Source organism: Scatophagus argus, chromosome 11 (assembly GCF_020382885.2).
Source record: "Scatophagus argus isolate fScaArg1 chromosome 11, fScaArg1.pri, whole genome shotgun sequence".
Taxonomy (NCBI): Eukaryota; Metazoa; Chordata; class Actinopteri; family Scatophagidae; genus Scatophagus; species Scatophagus argus.
This window is the reverse complement of record NC_058503.1, coordinates 5,177,028-5,201,080: the sequence shown is the minus strand read 5'-3', so window position 1 is coordinate 5,201,080 and position 24,053 is coordinate 5,177,028. Positions and strand designations below refer to the sequence as shown.

General features: G+C 39.8%; 1 protein-coding gene across 2 annotated transcripts in view; it reads right to left on the bottom strand.

The window, feature by feature from the left end:
• The window catches only part of adcy5 (adenylate cyclase 5), an 80,989-nt gene that overhangs the window by 31,698 nt on the left and 25,238 nt on the right, over nucleotides 1-24,053 (bottom strand). For both annotated transcript variants that reach the window (XM_046405095.1, XM_046405093.1), the window contains exons 3-4: nucleotides 14,317-14,466; nucleotides 12,738-12,859 (exon numbers count right to left, since the gene is read on the bottom strand). In XM_046405095.1, coding sequence (XP_046261051.1) covers nucleotides 12,738-12,859; nucleotides 14,317-14,466 — 272 coding nt within the window. The remainder of the gene's footprint in view (nucleotides 1-12,737; nucleotides 12,860-14,316; nucleotides 14,467-24,053) is intronic.

The following is a 24,053-nucleotide window of genomic DNA, read 5'->3' as shown; positions in this document are numbered from 1 at the left end:
GGTTTACTTTGCAACTGCGTTTTTAATCTTGGAGAGTAATTCTGAGGGGCTTGATGGTGCACAAACAAGCAAGGCTTTGGACCTGCTGACCAGCTGGGTCCTTTCTGTGGCAAGTTTGTATGTTCCCTCTGCGCCCACTTAGCTCCCCCCAGGCGCTCAGGTTTCTTCCCACAGTCCAAAACCTGGTTATGTTAAGTGGTGGCTCTGACTTACAATTGTGAAAGACTTAATCTTTCCAAGATCTATCCTGCCTTTCAAAAATACCAGGTGTCATCTAACAAAATTCCTGTTTTGCCTCAACCCATGAATTACCTTATGTAAAAACTCTTACAAAGAAACCATTACAGCCTTTCAGCTTGCTACTAGAGACAAGAGTTTAAATACAAGGAACTGAAAGAGGAAGGGGAGGGTGATTAAATGACTCTGGTCAAGATGTACCACTGAAGCCATTCATGGAGGTGAAAGGTGTGAGATAGTGGTTGTACAGCCATGTAAATGTAATACAAAGCCTGTAATCTTGTGTTAAAAAGAACCGGATAAAGTGTTTGTGCTAATGAGGTCTCGCCCTGGTAAAATGGCACGGAGGGAGTATATGTGACAGAGAGAGGGAGACAGAGAGTGACACATTTGTGAGTAACTCTACACTTGTAAAAAGTTAGCTTCCTGTCCCAGAGGACAAATTAAACTGATACAGCAAAGGTCTTTCGGTGATTGAGGCATTTTCTTTACTCTCCTAATACTGGCACAACAGCAGTGCAGATGAGCATTGGGCTGAACCATTTCTCTCAGAAAGAAACAAGAAGAAAGGGACCAGGCTGGAAGGTAGAGACAGTAACAGGCTCAGCACTGGCTGTGGAAGGAAACCAATAAAACCCCAAGGTAGTCCTGAGTGGTTCAAGATGTTCTGTGTAGCATCATAACCTTCAACCACACAAAGTCACATCTCGTGCTCAACATTTCTTTCTTCAATAAGCATATTTATTCTCCAGTCGCTGACTTCCTCCTGAGGTGAAACATGTGATAAACTTCATAAATCAAACTCTGAAGGCAAAATCCAACTTGTGTCTTTTGCTGCTTAATAATACTGTATAAGACTGTTTTGCTTGCAACGACTTTGATAGTGACTCACCTGAGACTGACTCTGTGCCTTGTGAAATCTACACTGTTTAAATAAATAAATAATAAATTAATAAATAAACTGAAATTACACTTCTACAAAAAATCCATTTCCACCTTAATCTTAACTGTATTAATCTACTGGCAGTCTGGATGACAGTGTGGGCAAATATGTAAAACTGATTTGAAAGAGAAAAGCGGAACCACAGTATTATTTTAACCTGAGACTGTTTTTCAAGATTTGGACTCAATGTTCCAAATAAAGGAAGTCCTAATGCTACAGTACTGCATACCAGTATACCACACCAGCTTGATATAAAAGTAAATAGCTCATATTTTGAATGGAGCACTGTGTTAATCACAAAAAAAAAAAAAACCAACAAGCCATCAGCTGAACTGTGTCAGCTGACTCTTTCAGTGGCACAAGTTAGCATGGCAGTCATCATAAACTGACAATATGCCCTCTCTCTGCTGATTATTCATGCCACTGCTGATCTTGTGCTTGCCGCTCAGTCCAACCGGCTCCTCACTGTGAGATTATTGTGAATCATTCTTGTAAAAGTTACTTATATTACTGTGCCAGAGTTACAGCAGAGCAAATTCTCATCCACTGTCCTTTGAGCAAACCATAACAAATGCATATCAACACACAACACTAACACGTGATTTAAAACACATAGCACTGAGTCCTGCACATCTCTCCTGATAATATAGAAACAGAATACATTGCTTAGCCACTTTTAAATTTTGACTTGTGATATCACTAGAGCTCTTAATGTAACTTGGTAGAGAACAATTCTACCTCTCCAATGCAATCCAATGTATGACCAAAATACAGCACAGTGTTTTGTCTAAGATATGTTAGGATTGGGGGTGATAAGAATATGCACAATTGGTGGGATTAAAAACATAGCCAAGCCACAGTGTGATCATTTTCATGGCAGTTGTAAAGTTAAAAGCAGATTACTAATTTTTATGTACAGTAAAAGCGTAATTTGCATTAGCATTTTTATGTCTACAACATGACAATATTTTGGAAGATTATTTATACATAAGCTAAACAAACACAGATGTTTATGGCACACCTGTTTGGTCTTCCTACTACTGAACACTGGATTATTTACTTTGGCATATAGCATCATGTCAATTTTTGTAGTGCAACAAGCTGTACTGCTTTTTAATATTGCATATTTATCCATAAAATGGATTAGTCTTGCTCGAACACTTTCTTGTGGTTACTTGAAAAGTAAAGTGTTGTACAATTCACATAAAGTGCCTATAAAAAGCATTCACTCTTGGATGTTTTCCCCCTTTATTGCTTTTATAATTTGGCTTTTTTTGACAAAAATTTACATTGAAAAAAAAACTCCTCTCTCTTTCCTCAAGTGGATGGACTTGAAAAGGGCTACTCATGCCCCATTGCTGTGCAACCTGACAGAGCTTAAACAGTTTTGCAAAGAAGAACAGAGACAAATTGTAGTGTCCAGATGTGCAAGGCTGACTGAGACCTGACCACAAAGTTACATCTCCGAAATACTGATTTGAAAGGGCTGAATATTTATGCAATGGCTTAGTTCACACTATATAGTTTGAATTAACTGACATTACTTTGCAGAAGCATGTTTTCACTTTGACATTAAAGACTTTTTTTTGTAAATTCTTGCCAAACAAAGACAAATCATGTTGACCATGATACTATTTATAAAAGCAATAGATGGGGAAAACATCCAAGGGCGTGAATACTTTTTATAGGTTCTGGACATGTTACAAGGTCTATTTCATATGAAAAAATTCACAGCTGGATTGTAACATCCCAGGTTAACTACAGCCATCTGATATCTGACCAGACAGCATTGCATTGCATGATTTTGTGAAGCCAGATAATACAACAGTTTCCTGACTATGTAGAAGTGGCTTTCTGAATCAGACCCCAAGGACGGACAAGAGAGAGAGCTATAAATAAACAAAGCCTTCAGACCAAACAGGCTCACATGAATCTCACAGGATAGGTGCCTGCTACACAGCCAAGAACATGGTGTGTTTGTATGGTACAGTGCGGGTGTTTATGTTCACATATGCACGTATATATCTGTGAGTGTGTATTCTGGGTATGCAACATTCACTTTGTCTGCGTGTTACAGCTGGGTTTTTTCATGGTTCACAGACTCGTTCTCTTGGCTGCCCATAAATCGAGAACACTAATATGTTCTAATGGACCTGGATTTCAAGATACCTAAATTTCCTCAATTTGGATCTCAGGCTGCAAAGGATTAAGAGTTCCTGCTCTGGGGTACACATTTCTGAGAATAATTGATTGTTTTCTGTGAAGTGCTTGCATGGGAGGTGGAGTGAAACCAGACACTTGACCAATGTGTCTGAGCTTAGAGAGGGCTGAACAAGGGAGGGAAGGATGACACGCTCTAGAGCAAGTGATGGGAACTGTAGATGCAGTAACAAGTGCTCGAATTCACTTCTTATATGCCAGTTCAATAGCAAACTAACTGTTGCACACCTTCTTAATGTTTCCACTATTACCTTCAAATAATAGAAAGAGTTGTCCAGAGTTTAGACAGAGTTTTAAAAACTTCACTTCTGTGATAGTCAAGCAGCCAGAAATCATCCAGAAAATATCCTAATGCACATGCTTCATGGGCTTAGAAATGTGGAAACCTGATGAAAAGTGTTTTTTAGCATTTATCCCCAGTGAGGAAATTTTATTGAGATTAATGAGGTGCCATCTCAGAACATGGTAATTAGCATGGTATTGAGTTCTCTTTAATACATTAAAAAGGATACTGGACTTGGCACCCATTGATTCCAATTAAAGTTGTTGTTTGCTAGTAGTCTTACTGCTGCTCCTATACTCATGCTATACAAGTACAGCAAGTCTATCTGTAAAGCAGGAAATATTGTATTAAATATGTTATATTATATAGATATTGCGTTTTTATAGGGTGCTAGTTACTAGAATTAATAAAACTTGTTTTAGCAGTGAAGGAGACAAATGAACTATGCCAATCATTACTTCAATTAAGTTTGTCTAATTATATTGATTAACACAGCAGACTAAAGCAATTGTTCATATTAAAGGGAGAGGAAATCTGACCTTTTTGGCTACCCTTGTGAACTTCAGTAGCCTATCAATATCTGGCAACACACAAGGCTGCAAACTGTTTCATACTGAAAAATAAAATACATAAGAAATGGACACCCAATACAGAAAAAAAATATAAAAAAATATGATGCAACACTTTTGTTTTGTTCTCCATACTGGCATTAGAGCAATTCCCCTCATGATGTTGTAAGCTACAGATAATCAGTAAGTCCTTCTCATTTTATGAACTGTCTGTGTTTAACCCCGCATAAACTCAAGATCAAACTAACAGACACATAATCCCAACAAAATTGCTAATTATACCAATCAAACTACAGTGGGTGATCTTAAATTTGATGAGTTGAGTTAAAAAAACACATTAGAGTTAAACCAATAGATAGGTGGGATTATCCCAGGGAAAAATGCTGGAAATTTTGCATGTGATGGCATAAATAAAGCAGCAATATAAGGGATAACTTGAACTCAATTTGTTTCATTTGTTTGATGTTGCTGTCCTTCTTTGAACCCATAATGATTTAAGGCAATAATTTTCCCAACTGATAACAACACAAAGACATGAAAGGGTTTAAAATGAAAGCCACACTGAAAATATGTATGCCTTGGAGATAAATCTGTGAAACTCGGTTTGCTTTTCAGATAAGTTTATATTTTGGGTTTGGGATAAACAGAGCCTCTAGTCTTCAATTTAAGGCTGACTGAGGACAAGAAATTGAAGAAAGCAGCAACACTCACTGGAGGAGGAAAGCTGGGGGCACACAGTCCCAAAAAGCTGTAAATTCAATGCCTAGTTCAGGTAGCTGCATTGCTCATATATTGCTTTATTTCTTCTGCATATTCTGGGCTACCAATAAATAATTCCAAAAACAACCTTTTGCTATTTGTGAAGTAATTTTTGCGATACTACCACAATACATATGTCATACATTTGACAAGAAAAGTAAAGTGTGAATGGTTATACCCCTTGAAACCAGGATAGACATAACAGTCGTGAAGCCAAGGATAGTCACATCTGGCTCCTACAGTGTCGCTGGGTGTAAAATACAGAGTTAGGATTTGGACATGATTAATTTACTGTATGGTGGGTTTATACAAATTACTTCTGTTGTTGCTGCTTATCTCGCACTCAAACTATTGTGCCGACAAAAGGTGGCCACCCTCACATATTTGCTGAGTCGCATTCTTGAGTCCATGTTCCCATAGCTGCCCACAGCTGTTGCCCAAAACACATTGCACTGGCCCCTTCTGAACCCTCCTGCAGGTGGTGGGTCTACAAGAGGGGGGCCCACGTCGCCTATTTGGGCTATACCCGACCGGGTCCCGTGGGCAGAAACCCAGCCACCAAGCGCTCGCCTGGGAGCCCCAACCCCAGGTCTGGCTCCAGGGTAGGGCCCCGGTAACGCCAATCCAGGCAACGTACAGAGGCTTTTGAACCGCTCTTAGTCAGACCTGTCACCTAGGACCTGTTTGCCTCAGGAGAGGCAACATAGCATACAACATAGCTCCTAGGATCCCTCTACCACGTTAAGGTGGCGCGGTTCAAGGAGGGGTCATTGGTGCAGCGACAGCAGTAATGCGGTCGATGTATCAGTCGGTCATGGTGAAGAAAGAGCTGAGCCGGAGGCGAGAATTTACCAGTCAATCTACGTTCCTACCCTCGCCTGTGGCCATGAACTTTGGGTCATGACCGAAAGAACGACATCTCGGACACAAATGAGCTTCCTCCGCAGGGTGGCGGGGCGCTCCCTTAGAGATAGGGTGAGGAGCTCTGTCACCCGGGAGGAGCTCGGAGTAGAACTGCTGCTCCTCCACATTGAGAGGAGCCAGTTGAGGTGGCTCAGGCATCTGTTTTGAATGCCCCCTGGACGCCTCCCTGGGGAGGTGTTCCGGGCATGTCCCACCGTGAGGAGGCCCCGAGGGAGACCTAAGACACGATGGAGCAACTATGTCACTCGGCTGGACTGGGAACGCCTTGCAGTCCACCCAGAAAAGCTGGAGAAAGTGTCCGGGGAGAGAGAAGTCTGGACATCCCTGCTCAAGCTGCTGCCCCCGTGGCCTGGTCTCAGATAAAGGGGAAGGAAATGGATGGATAGATGGATGGATGCATGGATGGCATTCCTGAGTCGCATAGAAATGATATTCTTCTGAAAACATACACCGTACTGTTAGTAATATACACATAAGATAATTACTAATGTAACTGAGGTTACTTTGTGTAGTCTCAGTTTACATGTAAATACCTAAACAGTTCACAAGCGGGTTAATGACACAGCTGTAGACTGTTGAGAAGTTATCGTCAGTACAAACTCCATCAGAAGTTTTTTCCCATTTAAGTGGATCATGTTGGTGAGTTAGCTACCTACAGTTAGCTGGTTAGCATTAAGATTATTTCAGTTTAAAAATCGTAAAAAACATGATAAAAAAAAAAAGCAGGATATAGCATTTTGTGTGACGTGAAGCATGCCTAATTACAGCTGTTGTAATGAGCTGCTTAGCCTTCTCCCTCAGCTTAATTGCTGCCTCAAGTTAAGTTAGTGCAATGTGAATGCCTGCTCTATTAAAGCATATAAGGCAAACTGTGTATATTTGTATGGTGGCTAAAGCTAGAGTCTATGCGCTGTAAAAATGTTAAAGGCCAGATGTGTACTATTTTGAAACCAAGATAATACAAAGAGGCTGCTTAGTTCAAAAATGGTCATTAAAGTTCTTGTAAAGTGTTATGTTAATTCTCTGGACCGTGAAAGAGAAAAAAAAAATCAGACTATGTCATCGCTGTTCTGCATACTTGCGTGCAAGCTATGGGAGGATTCTTTTTCTCACATCTCAGCTTATTTTATGTTGGGTCAAAAGCCAAAAAAAATGGTATTTTAAGGGCCATGTTTGACTGGCAAACTTGGGCAAATTTCCACGAAGAAAAACTAAATAAAAAGAAATAAAATATAAAGAAAAAAGAACTGTCAAAAACAAGCTAATTAAGAACTAACACCTGGTATTTTCTCTGTTTCTCTTTTGTTAATTAATAAATGTATTTATGTCCATTGTTCATTTAAGTTAATACACTTTAGTTAAGTTGAATTAATTTGGCTTAATGTCAAAGTGGAAAAAGGAAAATGTCACAGAAAAAGGATACTGAAGAAAAGACCTTTATAAATGTATTTTTATATTCATTTTTTGCAGTCAATGGCTGTGTGTGTTTTTCTGGGCTAAATCATCAGTAAATCATTCTATCAGTAGAATAGATGCCCCCCCCCGGTTACATGTTACAGCAACATTAACTGTAACATAAGAAACCAAATTATATCAGTATGAGCATAGAACAGTTACTGAAGTTCAGTCATGACTTTTGCTTTTGGTGCGCCACCCTAAGATTTTCAGCGGCCCTATCTGGCCACCACCGAGAAAAATTTCTGGGGGTGCCACTATTTTCAATGTGGATTTCCTTTGAACCAGACTAGCCAGCCAAAGCTGTGCAGCTCTGGTCTTGCTTGACCCCGTGTTCTCCTCTTGTACTGAACCTCCACTGCCACCAGCCAGATGACTTTTATCCGCACCCTCAGTGACTTAAGCCAGCTGCTCCGCTGGTGGCTTGGTAACCTCAGCCAGAAACAAAATCTCACACAAAACCCTTCAGCGCTTTTCATCGTTGTCTGGCTCAGACTTTTTATGCTTCTCTTACTTTGTTTTACTCCATCATTCTATTCGCTACTCATCCATAACTGTCTTCATTTCCTGTTATTTCCTTTCTCTCTACCCTTCTGCCCTTCTCTCCTTTCTCTTTCCAACCTTGTTGCATCATTTGCACACAGTGTGCACTTATGCTGCTCTTCCTCTCATCTGCTAAATGCGATCTGATCTTCATTTGTGTAGAAAGGCAGAAAACATCAGCTATTTGTATGTTCAGTGTTTGCCGCATGCATGTGTGTCGCTTTCTGCTCACCAAGGGCAGATTCTCAGGTCAGGCCTGGCTCCAAGAGTATCAGCAGAATGGCCTTATGTAAGACACACGTGCATAATTAACTGCATCACACACACTAAAACCATATGTGTTTGCTGTGCAGCGTCAATTCTTATCCTTGCTTCAGTTAGAACATGGAGAACAAAGGCAAGGTCAGTTCCTCTAATTTATGCAATGCTCTTTCCATGTCTTTCTCCTCAGGGTGCTGCTGGCCTACATAACAGCAACAGTAGCAGTCACAGTGTTCTGAATATTTCCCAAAAGCTGACAGGGCAACCCAGCAGCATCAAAGCATCCACCCCGAAGCCCTCTTGCATAATACCTTAGTCAGCACACATTTTGGCCTCATTGTTGAAGCCACAGGACATTGTTTTTCTCCCAAGGACAAACATAAGTGGGATGCCACACTCAAACTGTACAGCAGAATTATACCTTTGTGGTTACCAGGCCTCAATAATAAACAAATAAATTGAGGTACCATTTGTTGTAACTTAATAGTATCTTCAAAGGTACAAACTATGCTTCCAGAACTGAAATTAGATACCCCAAGTGACAGTGATTTAAATGAAAAATAGTTTGGGAATATAATAAATATCCAGAGTGACGCTTTATTTTACACTCTAATGTTTCACTCCATGCACAGGGGAGTGTGGACAGATGGAGACAACATAGCAGAGCTTTAAGTCAAAAAATGAGGATTTAAGACATGAGTGGGACTTAAATTCCTGGACACTTGACTCCCTAATGACAGCTGAACACTTAGAGTAAAGTTCAGCTCTTGTGATTTAACCTGGACTCCAGAGATATTTTTTATCTATATTCCTTGCATAATTAATTATTAGGCCTGTGCGCTGAAAGGATTTTGCACCTGCAGAACCAGGACTTAAAGTCTACAGCTTTACTAACAGCTCAGTGAGTCTGCAATTTAAGGTATACTGATTCTTTGAGCTACATGCTAACATCATGTTACACATCCTGACAACAATGAAGGCTAATATAAACAGGTGTAATGTTCATCACCTTAGCTCAGAATCTTAGCAAGTGCAATTGCATGTGCAAATTAGCATTAAATGGAAAGTATACCTGAAGCTAACATTTCTTTTGGACATATTCTGCCAAAAACCAAATCACTGGAAACAAATTTTGATCTAATAATAGTGCAAGAGAAAAAGTCAGATCATCAAAGTCACTAGGATACACCACGGATGGATATGTGTTCAAAACTTTGTGCAAGCTCGAGACTCCAAGAGCCCCTTCACCACCTTCCTCTGTTTCCTCTCTCATTCTTTGGTTGTAGCAGTGGGAGCTGTCACTTCTCTTCCTGTTGTTACTCAGCCTCTCAGCAGAGCCCCAATTACCAAAAGCCACTGCCTGCTCCCCAACAGGCCAAGTCACACCTGGTTAGCTACCCATTAACCACACACTTATGACCACAGACAGAATTCAGCCAAGCTTAGCGGATGGCGCTAATGTGCTGCCTACTCCCCAGTGAGTCTCAAAAAAAAAAAAAAAAACCCCAAAAAACCCACAATAAGACACTTCAGTGTTTCTCCCTTTGACTCCATCTGAAAATTCTATTGGTTTGTGTCTTATAAATGTGTAAAGGGTAACATCTTCATAGGTAAGAATGAGTTATGGCTGAGTTAATGCTTGACAGCAGAAATGAATACATTGACTGTGAACGAACATGACCTTCTTGGGGTCTGCCTCTATATTGACAAGACAACACAACTGCATAACAATGTCTACACATCCGTGTGTATGTGCTCAAGTGCTCAGATGGCTTGGTGCACATTGCTTTCAGTAAGAGTACCTTCTATCATGTGCCCTGGAAATTTCCTAATTTTTCACCCCTTTCCACTCTCCAAAAACAACCTGCGCTCTTAATTGTATTGAACTCTTAAACTTGGGCAATAAAAATAGGCATAATTCATCATTATGATCACATTAATGATGATGAATAGACCTTTGTGTACAAGAGCTCTGAGTACGTGACTTGATGCTCCAACCCCTGAGGATTCAAGGGGACACATCAAAGTGATGAAGGGCTTCAATAGCATCTATTATGTATCGAGGTTTGGGCTTCCACCTGACTGTGACACCCACAGGCCATAAAACTCTCATCACACAGTCTGATACTTGGACTGCTGTTGCATAACACACATGCGTGCATAAACACACACACACACACACGGTTGTATTTCCAACACTTTTGGGTACATTATAGATTTACATTAATTTCCTGGAGGCTTAACCACCACGTAACCATAACAGCAAACATTACTTGCCTAATCCTAAACTTTACCTTAACCTAACCTCAGCCTGACCTTAAAGCAAGTCTTCACCCTAATATTTAATGATTTACATTGTGAAGACTTGCATTTTGTCCCGATAAATAAGGCAGATCCTCACAATGTGACTGTGTAAACAAATTGTTGTCCCCACAACTACAGGAATACATGTCCATGCACACACACACACAAACTGAAGTTCTGTTTCTTGTGCAGAGCTTTATTACACCACAAGGTGGTGCCAAACCTAACCACAGCGGTTCAACTGCATCTGTCCTTTGGACACAGGATAAAAATGATTTCCTATTTTATGAGCTCAATATTTGCAGTTATTAGAGCAAAGTCACTCCATACACAAGCAAGTAAAGTGAAAACTGAAATCACAAGGACCCTGGCTGAAAGACAAAAGACTGAAAGAACACCAGAGACTAACAATATCTGCTGTCTGTAAACTTGGCACAAAAAGAGAAAGCGTCAACCACGAAAGAGGTTAAAGTCATCAGTCAGGATTCAATCAATGACAAGAGAAAGCTCAAGAAGCCCATTGCCATCTGATGCTTTAATGGTGACATTGGTTATGATCTTCTGCCCACATATGACCCCCTGTTATCAAGATGGAAATTCCCAACGTATAGGCAATCTACTTCAGAAGCAAAACATCAGTGGCACGTAAACTTTATTGGACAGTTCGTGCATTCAGCCCTCAACTCTGATTTCTGTTCCACCATCACTGTCCTCAGAACAGTTTTCAGGTGGACTTCATTAAGGGATACGAAAACTGTCTTGACTTTATTAATGGAGTCATACATTTCCTGTTGACGTCCATAGTGAAACTGGACAGCACATAGTAAAAACTCTGGTTTCTTAAAATTGATTTTCGTTTACATTCTTAGTTGTTTTCTTTATTGTTACCAGTGACTGGTGGTCAGAGGTTGTAATTTCTAATTACATCATGATATCACAGTCTGTACCGATACTGTATATAGAGGCAGGTGACGATAAAGAGCACTCTGGGAAAATACCATGCAGCCTATTGTCATGGCAACGCTTGCACTTCTCCCTCTTTTTCTGCCTTTGTCTGTGGGTGGGCTGTACCATTCAGGATTCATCAGGATTAAATCGTAGTTTATTTTACAATTCTGTCACACCAACATTTTTAACACTGTTTGGACATGATCCTTAAACCAGTTACTCTGTTGCACAAACTGGTCTATATTCACTGCTCCCAGTACCTTTTCCTCCTCCTTATGAAAGTTTGGAAGGTACAAGGTGTAATCCTGAAACAGCACAGAGATAAGTTTACTCTAATAATCTACCACATGTCTGCTAAACATGCACTGAGTTGCACCAACAATACCCAATACTCATTTAAACAAAGAACAGGGTTAATCATAGTTTAGCTAAAGTTAGTGTTAAACTATCCAGGTTTAAACCTCTCTATAACACTGGGTTGCACCAGAAAGTATTAATTTTGATTCAAATAAACTATGACAAAATCCTCAAATCAGGTGCAAATCTGTTCTCAGCTACGTTGTATACTTTGTGTGTAGATGATTAGGAAATGGTTGAATGATTTTAGTTAAAGACTATTCAACTGGCGCCCTGCAGGCCACATCGGCTTCTGAAGCAACTGGCAAGTGGTCCACTGCGCATAAACCTACTCATATGATATATCTCATTAGGCTGCATCCAAAAAATGTTAAAACTTAATAAGTCTTAGTAACATTCTGAATTCAAAACTTAGCTGACAGGTGAGCCATCTTATTTCCTTTACATCTCTGTTGAGACTTGCACAGTACTGATCAGACAGGATGTATGTATCAGGTATCCATTACAAATCACCGTTTTCTTATATGGTGCAGGTCTGACCATGCTTTGGATTGACAGTCACATGTAGGAAAGTGCTCTACTGAAAATATGTCTTCATCAACATGATGTGGGATGAGTAAATAAAGGTATTCCTGATCACACATGCGCAAAACAAACACATTTGTTATGTTCCTTCAGTATGTAGTAGGAGATGTGTTATGCGTGAGTGTGTGTGCTTGTGTGTTACCGATTACTGTTAACGCCACTTGTTATGGTTCTATACATAAATAGCTATTCTGTTATTCTGTTTCTCCACATTGTGATGTATGTGGGTCAAATATGACCAAAAATATCTATATTTTTTTATTTCAAAACTGAAACAATAAACCTTGTTGTGTTTTTTACTACATTTATGTGCGTTTATTTAAAATTTGTCTAATAATGCTGGTGTTACCTGACGTTGTCATGCTTCTGGATGTAGATCTTGTGAAACATCATGTCCTCCTGCTTGGCGTTTATGTCAGCTTTCATCTCCATGGCAACGTGGCGGGGTAGCACTGAGAGCAGGAGACGTTCCTGCAAGAAACCATAGGGAGAAGGCAAGTTCAATGGACAAGTATGAGTACATTAAGAGATGGAGAGGAGGCAGACTAACGGACACTCCTGAATAAACCAAATAGCAATAGATGGTAATGAATAAAGGTCTATGCAGCGACTGGACCACTATGCTTATGCAAACACCTTTAGAGAAAAAAACAGATCCTCTGCATGAGAACTTGCCAGTGTGTATTTAGATTAATTGGGTACATTCTGAAATGCTAAGGTCTCTCCAACAGTGTCCAGTTCACTCAGGTGACTGGCTGTTGGAGAACATCCAGTCTTTAGATGGATGTGATACTCCATCATTAGTACAAAAGATGAAAACAGTTCAACAAAAACAACAAATCTGAGTGCATAACAACATAAGGAAAAGAAGTCAGTTATGATTCCCAAGGTGCATTTCATCCATATTCAATCAACAAGCTGAAAATTCTGTCACATGAGGAAAGCTGAAAACTAGGTTTATTCTTTCTATATAAAACACTTAAATCAGTTCACTTTAGACTGTGGGTCAAAGTTGGGTGAGACTGGAAACTGTAATGCAGTTTTCTTCATATGTGTAGCAGCAAAGCACTGAGTATTTGGTACAGCTCTAATTTGCCCTCCCACAGGCTTTATCTCCATAGCAATGGCAGCCATGCCAAACTGTCAGAAAATGCATGATTTCTCAGCAACAAAGTAGAAATGACTAAAACTGATGCAGATTAACTGCATTATTGAGATGGCGAAAGGAATTCAGGAGGATGTTCACAAAATGTACAAAAGTGGTAAAAAATGTTCCATTTTCTCAGTGTAGTATATCTTTTCAGTTCAGCATAGTCTAAACTGACCAGCCACAAATGGTCAGGTTGGGTGTTTTTTTTTTGGTTTTTTTTTTCGTCCAATTTGGGATGAATGAAGAACAAAAAAAACCCAAAGTGACTCAGTTGTGTCTCAGCTGTGGCAATTAAGTCTGATCTGGATTTTTATGACCTGCTGGGTTCTTATGCCCTTAAATGATAAGGAAAAAAACAGACACAGTAGCCCACTTTGTTTGCAAGTTAATGCTACATCAAGACATCAGTTTGTAAGACCCTGATCACCTGCTTGTCCTTCTCTTACACACCTGACTCATGAACTGGTAGTGCCAGCTATTCATCTGCTGCACCTCAAGTATAAAATGTGATATTGTGTTAACCATTTTACAGCAGCCTTCCTCCACAGAGCAGCAGGCCACTAGACATGCTTCTCAGAGCTGTCATTTAAGCCTACTGAGATGTTTAATATGTAATAATAATAATAATAATAACTATCTAATGACATGTTTCAGTGAAGTATTCTTCTAAAAGACAATGTGACTTAATTACTCATGTAAGCGGTGCATTGTAGACCCTTCCTTCTCTCCAGTCTTATAAGTGCGTATCCTGTCAGATAAAATCTGTGCTCGTTTTCACCTGCTGCTGGTTTTCCCTCTGGGAGTGGAGGCGAGCCTGGATGCATTCCCTTGTTTCCTGGAAGGCTTGCCTCTGGGAGCCCTCAGCGGGATAATGCGTGCACACTCCCACGATGTTGGTACAGGAGAAGATCAGCACATTGGACACTATCTGTGGAAAAAGGTAAAAGAACAGGCATCCATGTGAGCCAAGGGTCAAAGACTGATCAAAATATCCCCAGTTCAAATCCTGCTAGGGACTTGGGTCCTCTGTCATTTCCCTTTCTCTCTACTTCCTGTACATCTCTACTAACATCACGTACATATAAACAATCACATCCCTTTAACTGCATCCAGCTAAGAGATTTTATGCCTTTTTGAACATTAACCTCCCCTATGCAGTTAAAAAAGGGGACTAGTTGAGGTTCTGCTGTCTACATCTAGCACTGATGTCTTTTCTCAAGAAAATAAATGAGTAAATGTTACTAGAAAAAATACAACAGGCACTCTGTACACTTCATCAGAGTGTTTAGGCATCATACGTCCAAATGTCTTAACAGTCTCAAACCTTACAATTATGCGTGTGTGTGTTTGAGCCCAAGTAAACAGCTGTACGTATTGTCACACCAACCATATAGTAGCTTGAGCGAATAAAACTCATGATACATGTATCATAAATTTGACCTGCTAAAGTATCATCAGCCAGTTAATGACTTGCATGAGTTAAGACTGCATTGGTGTACACAACTTCACTGGAGCATAATGACCAAGGACAAGTAGTGAACTTCTCCAAGCAGGTGCACGATGTCTAAGTGACTGATGACTAGGATTCCTAACATAGAAGGATGTATATGCAGGTGTTTATGAACCTGCTGCAAGAATATGAACAGAAAAGTAGTTGTGAATCTACACCTGGCCTAAAGCTACTTCATATTTCAGCAGTACCAGCAGTTTGTTTGGCGAGGCTGGAGTACAAAGAGGAGCATTCATTTTGAATTATAAGGAAGAAATTATGTTAGACCTACAACAGGTAGTTGACTAAATGATCAGCTGATCGATAGAAAGCAAATCTGCAAATCAAATGAGGAATTTTATGAGAAGTTGGCCTTTACCTGACTGAGGATTTTGGGCTTACAGTAAAAGGTACAAAACAAGTTATCATCTGTGCATGGCCAATAAGCATACACACAGTTTTATTAGTACTTAGAGCAGGCCGATTACATTATAAAGCCCACTGGGTTTAAATGAAAAATAAAGCTATGAATCATCAGCAGACCCGCACAAAGAATGAAAACAGATGATACTGAGCAAAACTGGTTTTTAGGCATTTCATAGTTTAGCTGTTGGTTATACTGCTGAGAATCAGACAACATATGAGTGTGAAATAAGATGATCAGATCCTCAACAAACATGAATACGCATGTGAACAGTGCATTTATGTGCTCTCAAGTAACAAATTCTTTCTTACACACAAAAATGGGAAAGCAGAATATTGCATCACTATACCAATACAAAGGTAAAACAGGTGAGTAAGATCGGAGTCAGACTGTCCAAACTGTCAATGTCCCAGGTAACTTTATTGACCCAGTTTCTTGTGTGAATGTAAACGTCCTGACTGAGTTACAGTAGCCAGTGAAACAGGGTCACCAAGGAGAAGTGGTTGAGGTGGTACATCAGAGTTCAAGCCCTTTGTTGGTGCACGAGTGCATGTGCCCCACTATAACTTGAATTTTTAATTTGCAACAAATCACTGCTTTTAGGTTTCATAGATGCTGTCTGAGTTTCCATCCATCAAACAGCTTGCTTGCTGTCATGCATCCAAAACACCAGTGCTAAAAGACATTGTTTCCATTCAGTGCCAGGCAGTGGGTCCTGGGACTGGCAGCCAACAGCAAGCCAAAGCCAGCAGCCCATTCTTTTCATAGAGCCATTTAATGGGCTGAATCAGCCAGCTGAATCACATTCACACCACGGGCCTCTCTGTTGCCGGAACAAACTGAACACACACAGCATGTCTTTATCAAGTCAAAAACCCCTCAGCAGGTCTCCATGCAAGAAGCAAGCACACTCAGAGGAAGGAGTGGTTGGCAGAAGACTAGCCTGGAAGTGAGGCACGACCAAGGAAAATTAAGAAATGAGGTGTGAGACAGAGAGAAGTTGGTGAATTTAGAAAAGGTTACTCTTATTTATGCCACTTATCTAACAGAAACACTGTTAAACTCAGCTGGACGGACCCACAGAATACAAATTACTTTTTAGATAAATAAAAGCAGTCTCGCCCAAGTGTACACAGAAACAGAGGTTTCCCATGACATTCTTTATTTTGGCTTCTCAAATATTTACTTTGACGGTACTATTCTTATCTGAGAGCATTTCAGTCAGAGAAACTTTTATCAAGGGACTTTTCCCTTTCTCAAAGCAATAGCATAACAATCGAGCAAGATGCAGTCATAAAATTCTACAGATGTGTACTGTGTAGCTGTGACGTGATCCAACCCAACATGTCAACGTGATCCCATTGCAAGATGGTGTCTGCTTGACAATTATATTTTCAGTGAATGCAAAAAAAAATGCAACCCTGCAGAAGAACTTAATCATTGTAACTCACCCATGCAGCTCAGTTAACAAGCTTAATATCTCAAAAGACAGTTGTTATACTGAGTGCAGCCGGCTGTGGTTGAAAGGCCAAATGTAGATAAGAAGGGAGAGAGACAGCAAATGGCCTCATGAAGACGTAACCCATTCGAGTCATGAAATCACATCAGAGAGACAATCCTCTGAGCGCACAGAGAAGTTTTACAGGTGAATTTCCTTGCATCATGTTGCACTTCAGTAAATGTGTTTGTTTAAGAGGCAAAACTGTTACAGAATCTTAACTGTTAATCATCTGACTAAAACTTTAAATAGCAAAGGACACATTTTTAATCTCAGTGATTAAGATTTTTGTCCTGAAAACCTGTCAAAAAGGCCTGACTTCTCTTAACATTCAGTGAACAAGAATGTACTTTGGTTACAATGCCTCTCAATGGCTGAAAATCTGATGAAGAACTAACAGAGAAATCATTATGTGTGCACAAGGAGCTTACTAGCATAACATATGTGTTTGAGGCATATGATCAGTAGAGAAGGAAGTACTATTTTGCTCTGGGGAGAATTGTTGCCTGGTACAAAACACGAGGGGGGGTAGGAGCCTGACTGCTACAGTGTTAAAAATCTGTGTGCTTCTACTGAGACTGTGAAAATGTGGAAAACAGACTCCTGCTTTAAATCAGCTTGAAACGGTCCAAATTTGACATTTAAAAGGCGGGTTCCTGCTACCTACAGTGGATTTAGCCAGTCAGCTGCAGCTGCACATGGAGCTCCGCCACTGCCTCGTAGCATCCCGCCCCCACACTACCATGGAAACAGCATGCATCAGATAAAGTCTTTCAACAGGTCAATACAAATATTCCCCAGCAGCAGTCTTATTCTATTAATACTGCCAGCGCGCACCCAGGCCTTATTTGGAAACGTATGGGCTTTTCCTCACCACAGAGCACTTAGAAAAACACTGCTCCCATATTTAATGCAGAGATCATCCCCGGGGTAAGAACACAAAAATGTATGATCAAATAACTGCAGAGTAGCACAGATGAGGTCCCAGCTGATTATCCCCATTCACGGATGTAAATAAATCAATGTCTCCCCAAATTTCACGTACATAATCAGGAAAGATCATTTTCAGTAATTTCCCTTGGTGATTCATGCATATTGTTTTGCTTATCTCGCTCATGCCGACTCATTATCCTACTATTCAAAACCTGCTAACTGATGGTTAGGAGCACACTCAGACAAGTCATTTTCATAGAAAATGGATAAAACACAACCAACCGAGATTCAGCTCAAAGTCCTCAAGTGATCAAGTATCTGCAGCAGCAATCCAAGAGAGCTGCTGCCTATTTTGACTGACGAACAACTGAATGCAGCTGAAAGGTAACACTTCAGGCAAAAAAAAAAAAAAAAAAAAAAGGCTGAACACTTTTATTTATCAATCGTGAGCAGACTTTCAATGACCTCATAAATACAAGTGTGTGATACAATACTATAAGTGAACAGTTTTCAGTTTAATAGGGTTTATTAACATTATTACAATTATTTTTGGTTTATTTTAGTTCTATTTATTTATTCAACTTGGTTCTGATTTGGTGTTGGTCATTTTGGAGGATGGGGGTTGTGGTATTGTTGGATGTTATTGTGCAGGACTGAGAGGAATTTCAAATACTTCTGACCACTCCATTTATGTCAATGAGGGTATAAACTATAACTATGTTAACTATGATAAGATGGGGCTGGGAAATAATTCAAATATTTAATTCATCTACTTTCAGTGGAATCTTATTGTTAAGATGTGATCACACTGTTTCTATTAAATACTGCAGAAAATTTTCTGATGTAATGCATAACATGGGACAGGTCTCACAGACATCAGTTTGATTATTTTTTGGTTATTATCCATATCGACATTAGAAAAAGATTAACCTGTTATTATTTTTAGATTGATTTCAATCATACAGCTCAGCCTTAATGTTGGGGAATGATTAATTAATGGCTGGTTATGAATTAACAGGAATACCGTGACGTAATGTTACTGTGCAGCTTTTTACAGAACAATACATAAAATACACACTTCATACACATTTATCTAAACAGCTTTTGTTCCTTGTCGCCAAATGTGGGCTAATGTGTTCTGTGGTTGTTCAGTAACTCAGTTCTCACATTGACGGTTATATTTCACCACCAGGGAAACACTACAAAAGAAAAGCTAAATGTATCCAGTAAATATCCTGTAAGGAACAATGACAGTTACCATGTCCATCTCTTCCAGGTGTGTGTGTGTGCGTGTGTGTGTGTACACAACATTATTTTCATGGGTGATTAATAATTACCAGCAGATGTCATAAAAACAACTGAGGAAGACATACTAGCTGTTAATATTTACCCAGGAGTCTGAGTTTTTACCATCCAGTGTTTCTCCCGCACCTTTTTATTCATTGTTTGTTACATCCACAAGGCTCAGAGTTTCTTCTCTGCTCTCGAACACCTAAGACTTTTCATTTCTACTTGTGTGTAACTTTCAGAGACGTGGGAAGGCAAAGGCCTGGATTTCTGATAAGACAATTTTAAAAACTGGTACACGCTGAAGAAGAAAGTGTCCATTTGATGCCTTCTCTGCCACTCTGCTGCCTTATTTTTATGAGCATGTCCCCTGTAATGTTTATATCACTTGCTCAGCCACCTTTCTGAAGTTTGCAAATGTACTGTAGATTCCACAGCTGGTTGCGTAATGAACCCTAAAAGGTGGGCATGGTGTCCTAAAGGTTAAAGAAGGATGTCCCCAGCTGTGGTTTAGGTTCACCTTCCCCACTCTTTATCACTGCTGAGGTGCAACACATAAAGTCTGCAAAATGAAAAAAAAAAAAAAACCCTTGAACTACAGGGCTCATATTTGTTGTTGTATTTTTGTGATTACTGTGCGCCAAAAGGGACTGAATTTGATCACATGGTGAAAATTCCTGTGACAGTCAACAGGAAGTTGGTCTAATAATATGGCATTGTGCTCTGTATTTACTCAGAGGCTGTGTACCACTCACAAGCACAGTAACTTCATGAGTCACATGGTTACTCTGAGGAACATTTTGCTGGAAGACTGGATATAGTTAGTTGACATTTCAATTAGCGGAGCTTGTTAGAAGCAATACATCTCTTGCAATTGAGCATGGCAGGACATGTGCAATGATTCCTGTACCACACTTTGTGGAATAATTAGGGAAATTAGATCAAATTCTAATACAACCTCTGTCAAGCTCTATCACCAGAATGGACTGAGTTTTAAAAATTTAAATTATTAGAATTGCAAGATCACAAATTGAAGGAGCAACTGCCTGCAGCAAACCATAAAGTTTATTTTGAGCAAAAGTCGGTAATAGAAATACACAGGCCTCTGTTAATCACTGGCAAGTACTGCAACACTATCTCAGGCCAATTTTTACTTTTAGTTTGGATTAGATTATTAGATTGATTACAAGTGCACACCTCCTTAGTCAGCCTACTGAGGCACACTGTGTGTTTTAAGGATAAATGCGGGTCATGTGTTTCATGCTGATTATTGTGTGCAGCCCACTGCCAGCCTCATTCTGCAGGGCAATGTACAAGAGGGTGAAAGTCTCTCACGTGAGGACCCGCAGTTATTTGTTGCTGGATTTTACTTTGAAAGCTGTCAGCTGCTATATTAATGCCTTAGTAACCAGGAACAAACTGAGGATCAAAGTGTATCAACCAAAGACAGGGTTTATTTCATGAGTTTTGTGTATGTAACATATTTATGATCTCTATAAAGATTCAATTATTAGACCCCTGTCTGATTTCTTGCTTTGGGACTGGAACTTGTTAATTGAAAAGCCTTCAGTTTTCATGTGAATATAGTACACAATATTAAAGATGAGGAGGACTACACAGTCCAGTGATGAGCTGTGAGTTCATCACTACAACTACAGCCAGCTGAAAGCAATGTTTGCTTTCAGAGCACAAAACCATTTTTTCCTCTCCCCTTCCCAACACTCCACTCCCCCCTTTCTGCACAAATCTTTGTACAGCATTAAGGATCCTCTGGACCAAATGTCAGAATGCCCTGAATCATCACATGTCCTCTGACCTCCACTCTCAAAATGTTACTGAGAAACAAAATGTGAAGGAGTAGTAGAAGTAGAAGTAATTTTGCAGAGTTTGGCTTTGACTGGGAACATTTGTGGAGCACCAAAAGCTTTCAAGCAGCCCTGATGCCTCACAGGAGACGCTGAACTCCTGGGAACTAAAAGGTCATTCTATGAGTCATACCTTTGAAGAAGAAAGACTCGCCCAGCAACAAACAGAAGAAAAAGCACGTTTAATTTTTCATCTCATGCATCAAAAGAGAAGAGACAGAGAGGGGACACTGACTAACTAGAGATTCTTCCAAATATAGAACCTGAATTTCCATGCAGGCCATACAGGAGACACGGATGTGTGGAACTCTTTCATTTCAACACCTAGCACTCAATTCTATTTTCTCCAATGCATTGAAAACTCACAGGAAACAAATCCATTTTTTAATAGCCTGGGAATTTTGTGCAATTCTATCCACCTTGACAAAAGGAAGAAATGACAACTTGTAGGAATTCTCTCTGCTTGCACAGATTTATTCAAAGCAGGGAGGTGAAAGGATTCAGTCTCCTTTTTACCTAAGGCCTTAGAACCAATACAGCTTTATGAAATGGTCTAAAACAATGTTAGAAATATCCTGTTAAATGCACACCATGTTACTGGAGAAGCCAAGAGCTTACAGAGAGAAAAGAGGTGGACTGGGAAGGCGTCCACTAGTCTGCCTGAATGATGAAACACGATAAGAAACACTAATGTGTCTCCTGGGACGACTTGTCCAGGAGTAAAATTCATAATCCATTCACTCAGTTTGTCCAACCTGGATTTTTCTGAACATATACACCTTTACATTCTCAGTTGCGTCATTTTCCAGCAAAATGGGTAGAAGATCCTTAAGCAATTTAAATGATTGTATGGATAACATTCATGCATAGTGTTAAAGTGGTGTGTGTCAGTTATGGATAGAATTTGAAGGTCACTCCCAAAAAAAGGGGGGCAGCATATCATCAGAGTAACTGCCAGCTGCTGGTCACTGAACTCTGTAGCTGTAGCTTTGGCTGCATCTGCAAGCTGCTAGTTCCCTCTGTTAACTATGCAGTCAGTGGTCCTAGCAGCTGACTGGATTCGGCCTGGACCGTGATCTCTGATCACAGACTGCGGGTGTGTAAATCGTGGAGCGCAACATCAAGAGATTTTATCACTCAAACTATATTCACAATATATTGTCAAATGAGTACTTACAGCAGGGAAAGAGTGCATTTTCTCTGATGAATTTGAGTGATACAACTGTGTTTTGTTAGGCTATTCTGAATTCGTTCTCAGTTGTTATGAGTGGTTCTTATTATAGCGTCTTAGAGTATATTTCCCTCAGTTCAGCAAATAGCAGTGGTCAGTAGGACTAATTTCAAACACAGGGTACTTCATTATGTGTGGGTGGGAAAAGAAAGTCACAGTGCAGTCAGTCTTGGAGGGATAATTATTGGGCTCATAAATATGTTATATGTGAAAAATAACTTCTAATTGAATATAAAAGCTCAGCCATGTTGTGGGGTCATTTTGGTTTTGCACAACAAATTTATATCTTTATAACCGCATATGGTCATGTATTTTATTGTAAGTGGCATGTTGGCTGAACTGTGTTTAAACTTGATTTACATAAAACCATGACAGCGCATGACGTTCTCATTACTAATCAAACTAATTTCCATGGAAGTATGCAACTGGAACAACTGTGCTTTGCATGCATGTGATCATACAAACATAGCTTGTCCATCATCAGTGGCTACAGTGTATAATTCACAGCCCAAAGTGGCTACCCTCAGCCTGAGGTTTTTAGCCACATCACTGTTTCTATGGATGGCAATGTCAGTCTGAATCCAGACTACAATATTTCAAAAACAGATGAACTTTAGTTTGGACAACAGACCAAGAATCCTGCTGGTTTTGGTCAATCTCCTGGCTTTTCATTTAATGTCACCACGAGGATCATTATTTTGGATTTAGGTAAATTGTCTGCATCAATCCCCTGACTTTTTAGGTAGTGCCACCAATAGGTCAAAGTTGTCAAATCAAATAAAATGTTGCAACATCTACAAAAGAGATTGGTACGAGCGTTCTTTACAGAACTTGACTTTTGGCGATCCCTTGACCTAGCAGCACCATGAGGTTCACATTTGTGGATTAGGGTGAAATTGATGAATGGATTTCAATTAAATTTGGTATAGACGTTCATGATTGTCTAACACCATCAACAGGTCAAATCATGACTTTGTCCAGTAGTTTGGTTTTAAATCACATACTTGCAAAACTAATGACACTACCACTGGTGTTGGCTGTCCTTAGTGCGAATTAGGAGGGTTGTGTGGGTTTCCAGTTTTAGCAGTCAACAGTCCTCTGTAGGCCTGATTTTGTGCAGTCATTGTGCATTTCTCAGCTGCAGGTGGAGAGAGCTACCAGCATTCAACAAGATAGCAGAGCACTGGGATAGCCGATTAGCTCAACATCGCAGGATGGTGCTTTGTCCATTTGCTGTGATGACTAGAGTACAAGGCCTTGTTCTGATTCATTCCTGTTTTCTGAATTACTGCATTACACTGTGCATATAACAGTTCCTTTATCTATTTCAAATCAAAAGTCATCAATCATTTCAGTGGAAAAAAGAACATTTCTGAACAAGGCTTTTACTGTGAAACATTTTTAAGAATGTGTTGCAAAAAACGTAATGACTTGCAGAGTTCCCAGTTGCACTAAAAAGTAGCTTCTCTCAACTTTTCTCAATTTACACCTGGCTGAAGTCTTGCTTTATTTATTATTTTGATGTTAAACTTTAGAACAAAAGTTCAGTTGAATGGCTGATGTGAGAAACAAAAACATTATGTGTTACAGCTGCCCTGATGGATTGTGGTGCTGCTATACTCCCATTCATGAGCTTAGTGGGATCAGCTGCTGAGTCAAGTGACACACCTAGCAGTAAAATTCAGCATACTGATCTGGTCTGGTATTCGACAAATGCTGAGTATATTCAATGTATTCACCCAATGACATCATCATACTTTGTGTTTTTAACACAGCTTACCTGTGTCA